At 35.8% G+C, this 16432-nt stretch overlaps 1 protein-coding gene across 9 annotated transcripts in view; it reads left to right on the forward strand.

Annotated features, from left to right (window-relative positions):
* ADGRV1 (adhesion G protein-coupled receptor V1) overlaps positions 1-16432 on the forward strand; it is a 273337-nt gene that overhangs the window by 71053 nt on the left and 185852 nt on the right. For all 9 annotated transcript variants that reach the window (XR_003381833.2, XM_026797296.2, XM_026797297.2 and 6 more), the window contains 15 exons: positions 1664-1742; positions 2331-2469; positions 3007-3148; positions 3577-3839; positions 5292-5467; positions 6951-7075; positions 7922-8088; positions 8177-8320; positions 9185-9292; positions 9792-10044; positions 10702-10821; positions 10999-11221; positions 11679-11883; positions 12811-12957; positions 15206-15461. Coding sequence is in view for 8 of the 9 variants with exons in the window: in XM_026797296.2 (XP_026653097.1) it covers positions 1664-1742; positions 2331-2469; positions 3007-3148; positions 3577-3839; positions 5292-5467; positions 6951-7075; positions 7922-8088; positions 8177-8320; positions 9185-9292; positions 9792-10044; positions 10702-10821; positions 10999-11221; positions 11679-11883; positions 12811-12957; positions 15206-15461 (2547 nt within the window). In the remaining variant the exon portion in view is untranslated. The remainder of the gene's footprint in view (positions 1-1663; positions 1743-2330; positions 2470-3006; positions 3149-3576; positions 3840-5291; positions 5468-6950; positions 7076-7921; positions 8089-8176; positions 8321-9184; positions 9293-9791; positions 10045-10701; positions 10822-10998; positions 11222-11678; positions 11884-12810; positions 12958-15205; positions 15462-16432) is intronic.

Here is a 16432-nt window from a genome sequence, read left to right on the forward strand (position 1 = left end):
AATCCTTGTTGATGCAGTGCTTTTGTTTAGGATTTAGCAATCCTGTTCTCCATAGAAAACCTTTAATATAATTCTAGGTGTCTAATATCAAAAGTGATGAGTGTCCTGCACATGGTACTGATATGCAGTTAATCGTACCAATCTGGAATATATCATAATGCTGTCTCTGTCTTAGCCATGTGCATGCAATATGTGGTGTAGGTCTGGGATGTCTGTGACATATAGTTAAACACATGGAACTTAAGTGACCTTTCTTTCTGATCTGAGATTTTCTGGATATGGAGCAGAAGCAGGAAACATAGAGGACAGTTCTGTTTTCTTCATGCTGCTCTTACTCTATCCCATCATCTAGAACAGGTGGAAGAAAAGGCCCAACTCTAATACAAAAGTGCAAGGAATAAGGAAAAGGGAAAATTATGAAAGAAAAATGAATACACTTAATGGATAGAAGCAAGAATTAAGATAGGGTAAAATGGCAAGAGGTCATCAGGATAGAGGGGAGATGCCAGATGTGAAATTAGAGATCTGATATTGAAAGTGAAGTGTTATAGGTCTTGAGTGAGTTGATCAGACTATGACATGGTGAGGGAAAAAACCAGTTAGGAATCTGAAGGGTCTATATGCACTGTACTCCCTGTGGATTTCTAAACCTTTCTGCTGTCTGTATAGAGGTGTTGCATCTGCTGTTCATATTCGTCATTGTCTCATAGTGCTAAATCTGCATTCAAGTCAGTGATCATTTAATTTTATTAAGTTTTATCTGATTTAATAGAAATCTCTCAGATCAATCAAAAAACAGTATATTTACTACAGATTTAGTGGAGTCAATTTGTTTTGTAGAAATTGTCGATCTTAATTTATTTTTAATTTTTATTAAAATTTAAATGAAGTAAATTGAGATATTCATGTGATGCTGTTTAAACATAATAAAGCATTATTTTGTCAGAAGAATCAAGTTCTGACTGTCAAGTTCTGGTCTGTGAAATTAGTGGAAATTGCTGGTATTAATCTATCACTCAATATTTTCACAGGGCAATACATGCAATAATCTTGCAAAGTTATTATGGATAAACATGTATTTTCATGTGGTAATAGAATCTTAAAATACATAAACTAACTAAAAGGAAATTAATAATTTTTTAATAGCAAAATCTATGGTGTGTGCCGTTAAGACATATTATCAGGCACTAAAACATTAATATGAGATGATATATTGGATCATTTATTATTCTTTTTTACTTATTTTCCTTTCAATATTCAGAATGGCACTGTCTGCAAAACATTAGATATCATCATAAGAAAAACACACAATGAATTAAGATTTGATGAAAATCTTGCTTTTGTAATTTTCTACTTTTTCTGTGCCATGAGTTTCCTTCAATTTTTTTCTTTTTTTTTTTTTTTTAAATGCATTGAGTGTAATGGTGGTAATTCAAGGCCCTGTGTTGTAGCTCTAATAGTAAGCTACTAAGGACAGATTTTCTTGAAGTCTTTCCAAGTATCCTGTTCACTTCCTTTTCTCCTCTATATTTTGGAAATGGAAAATTATTTTTTTCTTCTACAAAATTAGTAAAGATATAAATAAATGCTTCTGTTATTCTTGAAAATAATGAAAATTAACTCTGTGGTTCTTACATACTTGTCTTTCTGTTTTCCCTTTTAGATGTAGAAGGTTTAGCTTCTCAAATTATTATTGATGCTAATGATGGAGTAAGCGGAGTAGTTGAATGGGAAAATACCAAGTAAGTCTTGTCACCTTGAAGAATTCCCTATGGGAGTTAATGATTAGTGTTGCCCAACTATTTTCATTTTCTGTTAACAGTAAAACTCCTATTGACGTTGGGAACAGATCTTTGTGCTGACTACATATTACTCAGTTCAGTGGAACTGGAAAGATAATTCCCACACAAAAAGCCCAACATTTGCAGTATGTTTACTCAGAAATCTCATGCTACCATGTATTTATTTCCACTATTGTCCTTTGGTATTGTGGACTTCCATCACTCCCTCAAGCCTCCATCCAGTGCCCCAGCCTCTGCATCCGTGTGAGCACGCACATTGACATCTCCCAGATCTTTTTTGCTGATTTCCAGGAGCTAGGAAAAAGGCATCCATGCTCATAGAAAGGCTTAAATTAGTTCAAGTCCATTTTTATAAGAAAAAAAAGGTATAATGGTTGCATTAGACAAGTGGCTTTACTGTAATAGGCACTTTTTCTTAACAGGTAGATGGGATGATTTTAAGTGAAAATATAAAAATTATCTATCTACCATCTTATTAAAATAACATGCTCAGTGAGCACTGAGAATTTGTCTTGGTTTTTGTTTAAGTTTTGCAGTTAATGAAAGTCATGGGAATCTGACCATAATGGCATACCGAAACAAAGGATCTTATGGAAATGTGTCTGTGTTTTTTTATGCCCAGAATTTGGAGGCACAACTGGGTTTGGATTTTTATGTGGTCTCAAGGGTAAGAAGCAAATTTTAAATCTAGTAGTTTTCATTTCTTCAACTTCCTAAAAAGAACATAATCTTATGTATTCTGCAGAATGGTCACTAGTACAGCCATATTTCTCAACTTCTTTCAGTTGCTCTGATCATCTGAATAGAGATAGATTTAGTAATCTTATTTTAGTCTTTCTTTCTTTTTTAGTACTAAAGCATTTTAAAATATAAGACACATTTTGAACTTTGAAACATCTATTTCAAATACAATTTGCTTAGAAAGAGAATATAAGATTTCATGTAAGTTTTAATATTTTTTTGCAAAATAACTTTCAAAGTGAATTGCTCTTGTTTGTCCTCACTCTATGATGTGCTAAACTATTTAACTATTTTGCTTCTTTTTCAGTCAATTTATAAAATTATTATAAAATTGACATAGAAATTACTGTTCTTGTCTCTTCTTTCCGCCTTATTTAAGGCAATTCTGCTTAACCTTAGTTTAAAATTTCTGTGTGCATTATCAGCTAATGAATATTCAATGCTTTCTGTGTTTCAATGCTAGACTCTTTTTTTTGCTGATGGAGAAAGGAATAAATCTGTTGTTGTGGTGATTTGTGATGATGATATTCCTGAAGGTCCTGAGAAGTTCCAGTTAATTCTAACAAATCCCTCATTTGGCCTGGAATTAGGGGAGAACACAACAGGTAACATTTGTTTTTGATGTCCTCATTTTTCAGAATTGTATCTCAATCACTTTAATTTCATTCTTCTGCATAATCGTGTTTTAGAAAACACCAGTGTATTCGTATGGTAAATTATTAATCTCATTTGGAAATTCTTAAACATCACTGTGAAAAATGTAAAACTAACAAAATAATAAGTAAAATAAGGAATCAGAAAATGCAAAAGTTGGATGTTTTAATAAGAGAGTCTAGATTCTTCCTTTCTAGAAATCTTCCTAGATAAAGCAAAATACTTACATATTCTTTTAAGTAGTATCAGGGACATAAAAGCAATATAATTATATTAAAGAAGAAGTGGATTTGTGTATATATTTATTTATTTGTATATGTGTACTATTATATTTTAGTATTTTAATTAAAACATATTTCTATTACTTATTTTTCAAAAGCCACAATTACTATATTTGCCAATGATGATGGACACGGAATTTTGTCATTCAATAACAGTGATCACTTCTTCCTAAGAGAGCAAACAGCTCTCCATCTGATGGAAAGTGTCGCAGTATTAAATATTATTAGAGAACCTCCTCAGGGAATATTTGGAACAGTGTCTGTTCAGTATCTTGTAAGTGAAATTAATTCTTCAGAGCCATCAGTGGATTTGGCCCCTTCTCAAGGATACATTGTGCTGGAAGAGGGAGTCAGATTTAAGGTAATATGGTAGTTATAACACAAAAAGTAAAGAAGGCTTTTTAAAAAATTATTTGAAACATTTCAGCAATGTTTGTTGTTTTTCATGCATTATTTTTTTTCTTATGTTTTCCTTAATTCTCAGAATAAATTGAGCTAGTGGGAGTGCAGAAAAATTAAATATGCTTTTCTCTAGATATTTCTCTCTCTGTAATAGTTCAGATAAACTGAAAACAATCTAATGGGTATATAGTATGATGTGTGTGTAGGACCATTTATTTATGTGTTTAGCATGTAGCTGAAAGATAAACTTTGACGTGCAGTCATAATTTTGTACTGTAAATAATTGCGGTGGAATTAAAAATACTATTCCTTTATATGGCATGAACTGAAGAGGGTATGCTGCAGGAGAAGCAAAAGGTGAACAACTGTCAGAGTTTTAGAAATTTAAAATTAGTTATTTTTCTGGCAGTATTAATCCCACTTCTTCTGAACTGTCCCCACAAGAATTTCAGCTAGAAAATGAGCTATCTTAAGTGTGTCAATAACAGGTTAGTATATTATGGTTAGGGGAGTAGGATCTGAAACAAATCTTTCTGGAAGCACTGGTTTTCAGTTTCTGAACCTAAAATGCATTTGACACCTCAGTGATGGCCAGTTTAGCGGATCTCTGAGAAGTAGGGGGTAAAAGATTTCTTAAAAGAGTCTTTATGGTTTATTGAAGAAGTAAATAGAGATCTAAAATGTTGTAAGCTCTATTTTAATTCCAGACCTGTTATTACTAAATATTTTTTTTTAAGGCAAAGCTATATGTACTACTGTAACTTTCACCTCTTTGGGTAATTGGGAGGATGACAGTGAAAACATCTATTTCTTTATAGAGAGTTCTCTGCTGATTTGAGACCACCTTGAGACAATCCTATTCTTGTCCACCATGGTGCAGTAGAGAGAACAAAACACCAAGAAGAGAGTATTTCAAATATTTCTCTGTTGCCTTTTTTTCCTTCTTTATCCCCAGATAGTTACCAGAAATGTAACTACCCTGTTGCCCATTAGATAGCTCAGTTGACAACTAAAGTAAAGTAAACCCAGCTTGACTGAGCTGTGATCAGGTAGCTGTATCAAGGAATGTGTAGAATAAGTGCAAAACAAAAGTAAGAAAAAAGGATCAAAACCTGTTACACTTCAGGGTATCTTATTATAGGTGTAAAGAGGAGAAGGGGAAAAATAAAAAGAACGTGGATGTGCTCGTGCTAATGTTGCACTAATGGAGGTCAACAGAGGGATTACTTTTGAACCCCAGCCTGAACTATCGAGGCCTTATTCCTGCCTTCTCCAGTTCATGAGCTGCTGTTGTACTGCCCTGCTGTCCAGAGCTGTGCAGAGAAAGAATAAAAACAGCAGCATGGCTTGAATAACATTGTCATTATTAGCTGTCAAGTCTCAGCAGCTTTCTATGCTTGTTTCTTGTCAGACACTGCATATTTCTGCAATCCTGGACGAAGAACCAGAATTGGATGAGCACTTTATTGTCACCTTGTTCAATCCAACTGGAGGAGCCAGACTAGGCACCAGAGTGCAAACTATGATTACAATATTACAGAACCAGGCTCCACTGGGGCTTTTCAGCATCTACCCAGTTACAAATAGGTACTGAACCCTGATTCAATTCAAAGGAGGGTTTTTTAATATTCATAGAGATAGTTTCCCTTTAATAAAAAAATTAGGAATCCAGTTTTAAACTTTATGATTTTAAAAATGACACTATTTGTCAAATATCATTACTGCTGTATAGCAGAGCAGAAAAGCATTTTAAATGGACTGTTCACCATTAAAAATGTTGATTTCTCTGTGCATTTTTTCCTTGAAACAGTACTTCATTATTCCTCAAATATTTCACTAAAAGTAATCAATATTACAAATTCCAAACCATAAACCAGTGTCCCAGAAATCAGAAATTTTCTAATTTACCTGTTTATTTAAGCCTGTGTAAGATACACTCCCACTCAGGGCTGTTTTTTCAGAACCAAATGAGCCAATCTTACTTGGACAAGCTCAAGAAGTGGCCCTAGGGAATCTCATGAGGTTTAACAAGAGCAAGTGCAAAGTGCTGCACCTGGGTCAGAGCAGCCCCCAGTCTGGGCTGGGGATGAACAGATCGAGAGCTGCCCTGCCCTGAAGGACATGGGGTGCTGGTGAGGGGCTGGACATGAGCCAGCCATGGGCACTTGCAGCCCAGAAAGCCAAATGCGCCCTGGGCTGCATGCAAAGCCCTGTGGGCAGCTTTGGAGGGAGGAGATTCTGCCCCTCTGCCCCGCTCTGGTGAGACCCCACCTGCAGAGCTGCCTCCAGCTCGGGGCTCCTCAGCACAGGAAGGACATGGAGCTGCCGGAGCAAGACCAGAGGAAGCCACTCCGTTCATCAGAGGGATGGAGCACTTCTGCTGTGAGGAATGCTGAGAGAATTGGGATTGATCAGGCAGGAGAAGAGGCAGCTTTGTGCTGACCCAATTGCGGCCTTCTAGTGCCTAAAGGAAGCCTACCTGAAAGTTGGAGAGAGACTTTTGGCAAGGGCACGTAGTGACAAGAGGGAATGGCTTAAAACTGAGAGACAGTAGGTTTAGATTAAATATCAGGAAGAAATTCTTTACTGTGAGGGCGGTGAGGCACTGGCAAGAGAAGCTGTGGATGCCACATCCCTGTCGGTGTTCAAGGTCAGGTTCAATGGAGCTCTGAGCAATCTAGTGGAAGATGTGGTCTAGTGGAAGATGTCCCTGCTTTTGGCAGGAGGGCTGGAACAAGATGATCTTTAAGGTTCTTTTCAACCCAAACCATTCTGTGATTATATTACTCTATGATACGGAATGATGTTTTCAGAAATCATTCAGCTTCACCCATACAGTTTTGTGTTAGATTTCAGGCTTGTTTAAGATTTTTTTGAATTTCCTATTATTTTATCAAAGTCTTGTGTGAAGAAACATTGGGCAACCTTAATTAGTATTAGTCCACCACAGAGCAAACCCAGTATTTTCTTTTTATTGCATATTCTGTGCTGAAAACATACAGTAAGAATCCTATTTTTATCCTATAAAAATAATGCGTCTTAAAATTTATTTCACAATTCTCAAATTTAGGACAAGTGTCTTCACAGTTGAAGAAGCGAACACTACGGTTTATTTGAAAGTTTCACGGAGTAATGGGCTCAACGTATCTGTGAGTGTTGAGTGGGAGACATTGTCGGATACTGCATTTGGCATCAGTACGTTCACTTTATCAAGAGCATCTGTTGCTGTTTCAGAGTGAAGATAGCTGCAGAGTAACAAAACATACAGGAGATATAACTTTGGAATGAAAATTTACTTATAATATTCCTATGATATCAAAATTCATTAGATAAAAGATCTTGGCTACTTAAGAGTCAGTTTGTCATCAGCCCTTGCTGCCATAGTTTCAACAATCTGTGTTGCTCTTCCTGTTGCTTATATATTTTCACAAGACCTTTGATTTATACATATGTTCTTTACTACTTTTAATTCTGGATTTTTCTAAATAATATAAAATACACTGTTTTCTCTAAGTGTTGAATGACTAGGCCATTTAAGAATCTTATTGCCATGGCTACTACTTGTGACGAGAGAGAAAATGAGGATAAAGACATTTTTAGTTTCTTTGTCACTTTTTTATTTCTTCTTATCTAGTTAATTTTCTCACTACCTAATTTCCAAATTGAATCACACTCAATTTGCCTATGCATCCTCCATATGTAATAGTAATATATGAGAAATTAATTTATTATTTAACTCTCAATACAGCCTCAGTGCTATATCATGTCCATGCATTTACATGCACTTATACCAACTATTTAGAAACAATTCAGAATATCGATTAAGTATTTAGAGCATGGTGCTAAAAATGTCAAGATTGTGGGTTTGACCATTGTATAAACCGCTCACTTAAGAGCTGGACTTGATAGTCCTTGTGGTCCATTTAACCTCAGAATATTCTGTGATTTCTGATGCTAGATTTGGTTTTCACAAGTAAGTAATGAAAATGGTGTTGTAAAAGACCATAAAGATAAATACTTTTTTCTTGTACTGTATTGCAGGGGATGGTATTAGTGTTCTGTCTGTCATGCAAAACTTTGTGGAAGAGTCAGCAGCTAGCTGGTGTTTCTTTGAATTGGAAAATAACCTGTATGGTGTGCTGTTGCGTTCACCTCCATCTGTGTTTTCTACTCTCTACCAGTGGAAAGGAGTTTTTGTTGCCATCGAGGTAAATGCTTGCTTACAGACACCACCATTAACCATGCTGCTTAATAAAACCTTGACGTTTCAGTTCTGCATTTTTGTTCCTCTCTCAGAATTTCCGTATGTGGAATCCTAAAAGCTGTGTGTCTTTCCAAATCCATGCCTCTCCCTACCTTGTGATTACTCATGGAGGAAGCAGTTGGGGGGCTTCCAACAGCAGTGTATATGCATTCATGCCTGAACGCAAACTATTGAAGGTAAATCTGTGTTACTTACAAATTCATTAAATAATGGGCTTAGAAAGGACTTTGTGAGGACCTTCTGTTCCACCGTGTTTTGGGAAAAAGAACTGTTCTCAGATAGTTTGGCAATTGAACATTCTGCATGAGTCAGTGATGTAAGTTACTGGCTTGGTTTAGGCCAGGGCAGGGTTAATTATGCAGCAGCTAGGAGGGGTATGCCTGGAGCCTGGAGGTTATTCTGTATCACCCAGGGGAAAGGGGCCCTCCTGGGGGTTGGGGTAGTTGGGTGCAGTTTACATATTGATGGGTTTTGCATAGCGAGCATTTTCACATGTGAATTTTGCCTCTCTTTTACCCTCTGCTATTATTATTTTTGTTTTTAATGTTAATTTTCTTATCACGTTGCTGTTTGCAGTAAATTGTCCTTATCTCAACCCATGATCTTCACCTTTTGTGCTTCCAATTCTCCTCTCCATTCCACTTCAGGGGGGAAAGGAAGAGGCAGTATGGTTTGGAGTGTTTCTGTGGGAATACTAAACTGAGAAATACCATTCCTAAACCTTGAAAGTTGTTACAGCTTGTTGTCTAATGTTTTTTATAGTCATATTTTGAGGGAGAGATAAAATGACCTTGGAAATGAAGAAAGAAATTGTGGAGTAATGAAGTCATAGAGCATTTTCTGAAAAATGTATGATAACCAATATTAATTTTGTAAAATGATCCCATATATATTTTTAGAACTATAAAATTACATCTATGAAAATTTTAATATATTATTTTATATAAGTTTTGTATGTTTACAGTTTTTAAATCTATGTGTGCATATGTATGAACTTAAACTGACTTCAAAATACCATTTTTGCCATATTTTCCTTGTAGCTACAGACCCTCTCTATTTTGGATACCACACTTGTCAAACATTTTGCTGTGGATGAAGAAGACTATTTGGTTTTTGTGAGTGATACCACCAGTTTCAGTTCCATCCAGGTTAGAGCACACTTGTCTTCATGGCTTTGATGTAGGTAGTGTGATTAGTTTTCAGTTTGAAATATGAAGGAAATATAGATAAAACAGTAAGTATGTATTCCTGAAAAATTAGTTACATTTCTATTATAGACTTATGAGACATGAAATTCTAGACTTGTTTAAATGTAACAACACTCCTTACATTAGCATGTAATTTAGACTTGTTTTGATTGTATTGCTACTGACATTTCTGATTTGAAGTCTGTTACATTAAATAACTATAGAAATAGCTTCTGACCATAAACCTATTCATCTGAAGAACAGGCACAGGCACTTTCAGTAAGGTAGTTACTTACAGTTGGTTATCAGTGTGCTTCCTACACCATAATGTAGGATCCACTACAGAAATAAGGAATTCAGTTAATTATAAGTCTTTCCAATTTCTCATCAAAACACTTAATTTCTTTTTTCTTAGTCCTTGTTATAAATATATAATAAAATACATATTCTATTTTTGCAGGTTTTCCAGTGGAATAAAGATATATTTGTGCTGCATCATCAACTACCACTTTACAAAGCTCTGAGCATAGCCTTATTTCCCCGAGGAGGCATTATGTACTTACTAGTTTCTTTGTCAAATACCAGCCAGAATGTACTCTTGTACCAATGGCTGAATAATGAGTTTAGGAATCTTCATCAGTTACCAGCAAAAGAAATAAAACATATGGAGGCCTGGACTTCTGGATCTGATATATATTTAATTGTTGCAAAAGGTATTTAGCAAAAAACAAACACTGAGTTTGTTAAGTATGTGCTCGCTTGTTTGATAGCAAAGGTATTTGAAATAAAAGGGGTTTAGATAGAGATTAAAATATTACTGCTGGATGACAATTTGCTGAAAAGGATCTTACCAAAGTAATCTGTGATTTGTGCCTCAGAAAATGAAAGCATTGTGTATGTTCTCAAACATTTGTGAAACTAATGAAATATTTTCCCAATAACAATAGGGAATAATGACTCTATTCATCTAGCTGCTAATTGCACCCTTTCTAAGCTTTCCTGAGTTTTGTTATATGCAAAGAGTGTTGTTCAGCAAAGTACATTTTTATTACAAGTATAACACTTTAGACATTGTTTTATGTCTGCATCACTGTGATTCTATTGCAGTCCATAGGTTTCTTTGCCACTGTTGTCTGCTGGACTTTTTATTGTTCTTTCATATGAATGTGTGCAGAAAAAACCTTAAATTATGTCATGGAATAAATCATCTAATGGGAAATCATGCTCTGGAGTTATGCAACTAAAAAGGAAGATACAATCACTGGACTCACTTTGTAATTAAAGTTGCCAACCTCTGCCTTTGAATGGCCACCAGTGTGTGATTTGAGGCAGCAATATAATGTATGTTTTGTAATTTTTTCCCTTTGTAGAAACTGGAAATTCTGAAATTTTCATCTGGGAGACAGGGCAGTCTACCTTCAGACAGTTTCAGTCTCTTCCAGTCTCTGCTGTAAGAAACATCCATGTTTTCATACCTCCTTCAGGTTTAGGTAAGATTTAGTTTATAGTACTGGAATTGAAGAAACATATGCATTCAATTTTCACATTATTTATCAGATTTTAAGAGATACTTTTAATAATTGAGTTTCCAAGGGTATTTCTGATATTACAAGAAGTTTTAAATATATCACTGAATATGTTTTTTTTCTCTTCCTTGCTCAATGTAGTTCACATCCTCCTCTCTGGAAAGGACACAACAGCACTGTACTCCTGGAACTCGGAAGGGAACCAGTTCTCTCTGGTGCTGGAAGCCCCATATGCAGATCATATCACCTTCACTACTGCAAAGTCTCTGAACTCCAGCAAGAGTTTGATTGCTCTTACTGTTGAATCCAGCTCCCAGATTTATGAGCTGACAACTATCTCCAACCAGTCAGATTTTATACCTAGGTAGGTCTCTTGGTTTATCTCCCAGCTCTTGCATTCCTTTTTCTGTGGTAGTCTTTTTGTTACACTGAAGACCATAATAGGCTCCTCTGTGTAATGTGTTTATTAACACTAAAGAGAATTTTTCACAAGATAACTTGAAGTCAAAACTTCTCTCAATTTGCTTTAAAATATGTAATAAAAGGACTTGTAATTAAACTGGATATTGAAGCTTTTATTTAGGATAAATTAAATTACATTACATTAACAAGAAATATCAGTTACCATATGTTCTATTGTTATTAGGAATAAAAACAAGCCCAACACTAATCCCACAGTCTTTAAACCTCATTGACTTATTCAGGAATATAAACAACAATTTCAGCATCAAAAATGCTCTTTAAATTTTCAGTAGTGCTTTCAAAGTTTGTTAATCATATCCTCAGTTTATAATTACTTGATGTGTTTGTTTGTGTGCTAGTTCAGGTGAATTGATATTTGAGCCTGGGGACATGGAAGCTGTGATAGCAGTCAATATCCTGGATGACATCATCCCAGAGGAGGAAGAATGTTTTCAAGTGCGCCTGAAAAATCCTAAAGGAGGTGCAGAGATTGGTGTCCACAGTTTTGTTAACATAATTATTCCTCCCAATGACAATGCCTATGGAGTCATTGCATTTGCCCAGGTAAAACTTTTAAGGTAAATCATTAAAATATATATACATAATTTCTGAATCACGGAACACAAACATACTTAAATTGCATGTGACAGATTCTTTTTCCAAAGTCTTGTAGCAATCTGAGACAGAAGGGCTTTGACTTCCATTTAGCATTGTTTCTTGGTTATATAGATGATAGGTAATAGAAACTCAGTTCCAGTCTGTCCCTATTGTGGACTTTTTATGATCCCCTTACATTTAGAATAACCCATTATTTTATCAGTTTTACTTTGCAGCAACCCAAAAATTAGTTATCAGATGGCATATATGATATCATCATAGTCTTTATTGATTGGTTAATCAAAGGAATTAAGTAAAGATTCTTTTCCTCTAAAATAGTTATGCCACAGGATGAGCCCATCTGCCTGAACAAAATAAAAACTTTGGAGAAAACATCAGACTATAGGTATTATTTGGAGTTGTTGATTCTTAAGTTACCAAATGTTCTAGAAGTTATGTAAACAGATATATGTACTAAATGCATAATGAAGATATAAAACACAGAAGAATCATCACTGAAATGAAACATTGTGTGAGGAGAGTGAATATTAGTAAAGTAACAACAGTAAAAAGATGGCTGTCTTGAAAGTCTACATGTTTGTCTGCTTCACATGATTTGGATATAAAATACTGTACCAAAAAAAACCTAACAAAAACTGTTGAATTTTTGCCTCAGTATGAAGAGGTCTGACATTTCAAATTCTTGTGTTTATGAAATTTGGACCTGTTGAGTATTAAGTTATAAAAGTTTAATCAATGGACTTGCATTTAGCTGCTTAATAGTTGAATAATTTATTGAAGCCCAAAGAATATGCTGTTGAATATGCTGTTCTCTAAATAGACTTCTCTTTTTAAGAAAAAAATGCTATGGTTCTGCTGCTATATGTTTTCCAGAGTTCTTTATTTAAGCAAATTGAAGAAATGGAACAGGACAGCTTGATCACCCTGAATATTGAACGTTTAATAGGAACGTATGGACGAGTTACAGTAGAGTGGATCACTAATGGGAGCATAAGTGATGTATTTCCAGCTTCAGGAATGGTATTTAATAATATCACTATTATTGGGGAGGCACTGACTGTATTGTCTCAGACAATAGAAAAAGATATACTGAGTAAGAAGGACAGTACACGTTAGATTGCCCCACTTTTCTGTTAATCCCTGCTTCCTGGTCCTTTCCTGTGATTCCAATGTTTTTTGTTTCTGGCTGGCACATAATACAGTGGTATCACCCTTACACTTCTAGAACCTGATATTGCAAAGCTGTCCAGGCACAGGAGATGTGTATCTGTTGTGTCCTATTCCCATCTTCCTTTTTTCCTGCTGTGAGATTCAGTTACTATGTAAAACTGTTTCCATAGGTTGGAATCTGGGAATGTTTGTTCTTTGTCCTGACCTTTTCAATACAATGGAGAACTTAAGTGGCCCAGCAGAATATGAAAAGTCCCAGTTTTCTATGTTTTTGAGACTTCCCAGCCATGTTAAAATCCAGTTTTTCCTGTGGCCAAAGCTCTCTATATGCCCTGGGACTGGCAGGAGTCAGTTTCTGTAAATCAAAGTCCCCCACCTTCTGGCTGTCTGTAGTGTACACAAAGCCTGAAAAATAGTGAAGAGAAAAATAAATGAACTGGAAATCAAGGGTGCCAAAACAATTATTCTGAAATTGTTAGAGTACTCCTTGTGCATTTCTGCTACATACCATATGAGTACACTGCATAGCTTTGCATGCAGGAAGAGTCAGATAGGATGATATTGTGGGATTTTCTGTTTGTCCTACACATTATGTGTAGACTAGATTAGATGTGTTTCTAGACACATCTTCTTTGTTGAGAAAGACCTAATCAAGTGGCAGGCCTTTTGAATTTAAAAATAAGAACATAGATAGACAAAGCATGTATCAATCATTTTATCTGAAGAAGAAGAAAAATAGAAGATGAGTAGCCATTTTTTTCACATAGCAATGATTTTAGGAGATATATGTTCATTATTTTGATATGAATATATGTGGACTGTTGACCTTAGCTATCTAAACCCCCAACTATTTCTCTCTTACCCCCCATCTCAGCAGGATGAGGAGAAAGAGAAAAATCTTGAGATAAAGGCTGTTTGATAAGAAAAGAAAAAGCCATTGTCTACCTGGATTTCTTCAAGGTTTTTGATACAGCTTGCTGTAGGTTTCTTCTAAATAAAGTAATGTGTTACTGCTGCCCCCAGGGAGTGGTGGTAAATAGCTCCTGTTCAAACTGGCAACTTGTCACAAGTGTGGTCCCTCAGGGATCGATATTGGGCCCAACAGTTTTTAATAACTTCATAAGTGATGTAGGTGATGAGCTCAGGTGTTCTCTGATGAAGTTTGACGATGTGAGGAAGTGGACTCTTTGGAGAGCCATCTAGCAGGAAGACCTGAGTAGACTGGAAGATTCATCCGGAACAAATGTTGCACTATGGAAAACATAATTCTGGAATGCAGTGCCCACTGGCATCTATCCTGACTGGGGATTAGCTCCAGGAAAAGGAACCTGGGGATTCTCCTGATCAATAAACTCAATATAAACATTATAAACATGAATATGAACATTGATGCAATCCACCAGAATGTTTCTGGGTTGCATAAACAAGGCCACTCCCAGCAGAGATGAAGCAGTCATTAGCCCACTCTACTGAGCACGTTTTGGGCTACAGCTGTTCAGTTTTGGTCCTCATTATGGAAAATAGATATGGGCAGGCTGGTAAGGGTCCAGAGCTGGCCACAAATGTGGTTAGAGGACAGAGAAGCCTGTCATATGAGGAAAGGCTGAGAGAACTGTTCAATTTTGAGAGAAGGTTATGGGAAGACCTTATGTTCAGACTATGTGTCGGTATTTGAAAGGCAGCGACAAAGGAGAATACTTTCTACAAGGTGTCATGTTGAAAAGACAAGGGGTAATGGATGTAAGTTACTCCTGTGGAGATTCTCACTGGGCATAAGAGGAAAATTTTTCACCATGAGAACAATCATCCATTGGAATAACCTTCCCAGGAAAGTTGTGGACTCCCCAAAACAGACACTTTTAAGATTGAGGTGGATAGGATGCTGGGCCATCTTGGTTAGACTGTGGTACTGCCAAGAAAGATTGGGCAAGATAATCCTTGTGGTCCCTTCCAATCCTGTATTCTATGATTCTGTAAGATATATATGTGTGTATGTAAATGCATTTTATAACTCATAGAGTTTACAGAATAAAACTCTAGGTTCACTAACACTAACAAGAAATTTGACTTTTTTCCCACTTTCTCTCTAAAACTTTAGGTTACATTTACAGAAGGTCAGGCCCTGTCCACAATCACCCTGACAATTCTTGCAGACAGTGTTGCAGAACTTTCAGAGGCAGTGGAAATCATACTCACCCGTGTTACCACTGTGGATGTTCAAGATAGCACAAAAGGAGCTGTCATTGATCCCGAAAGGGCAAGAGCTGTACTTAGCATTTTACCCAGTGACTCTCCACATGGTGTAATTGAATGGCACATGGAGTCTCTCTTTGTTAAAACCACAGAGCCAGAAGGTAAGTCTGTTTCTTGATTCTTAGGAAAAAATGTATGTTTTTTCAAAGTTGGCATTGTTGAAGCTGTAACACTGGTTACATAAATGTATATATAAATACATACATATATACATATATGTATATATGTATATATATATCAGCAGTTTTTTATTAAAGTTTTTATATATCAGCAATATTTTATTATTTATAGCCTAAATTTCCCTAAAAATATGTAACTATGTGGTATTTCACATTGCATACATCATATTCTTCAGCCATTCTTGTTTGAGAGGTAAGCTGCAAATCACAAATGCATGAAATACTTGTATTTATATAAAAAGCAGAAGTTACCCATTTAGTGGTATTGCTATATTGTTTAAAATAACTTGCATAGAAAGACTTTCCTCTTGAAGTGGCTCAAGAAGGGAAGTCTTTTGCTCAGAGGCCTAGGGGAAGGAAGGAAGCAGAGCAGGAGTCAATTCTGCTTCATGAAAAAGCTGGTATTTTTCTGCTTGCAGTTACAGGTTTGATTTGGTTTTCCTTCCAGGCACAAGTTGAAAAAGATCTCCCAGGCACTTGATCAGAGGAGAACTGACATGATGGGCAGGCTTCTTCCCTCTCTCCTGGTTCAGGGAGCTAGCTGGCATTTTTTGGGGCTCTTCCCACAGTTACCTGATAGGCTATTCATACTTTAACAATCCAGTTAGAATTTTCTAACAATTTAATATTCTGTCCATATTAAAAAATTAGATATACAAAAAATACTTTTTTCATCAGAGTATATTATCACAGGTGAAATATTCTAACATGTTTTATTTTCAGGTGAATTGGTGTTGCCCCTTTATTAGCACCTAGAAGTAATGTATAGGATTCTGTTAATTTCTTACACATTATAAACATTTATACTTTGAAGTTAGGATTCAAGGAAGGTTTCTAGCTTCCACTGGTTGCACAGTTGTTTTTCTTTCCAATCTTTAACTATTGTACTTTTA

This window comes from Zonotrichia albicollis, chromosome Z (genome assembly GCF_047830755.1).
Source record: "Zonotrichia albicollis isolate bZonAlb1 chromosome Z, bZonAlb1.hap1, whole genome shotgun sequence".
Lineage (NCBI taxonomy): Eukaryota > Metazoa > Chordata > Aves > Passeriformes > Passerellidae > Zonotrichia > Zonotrichia albicollis.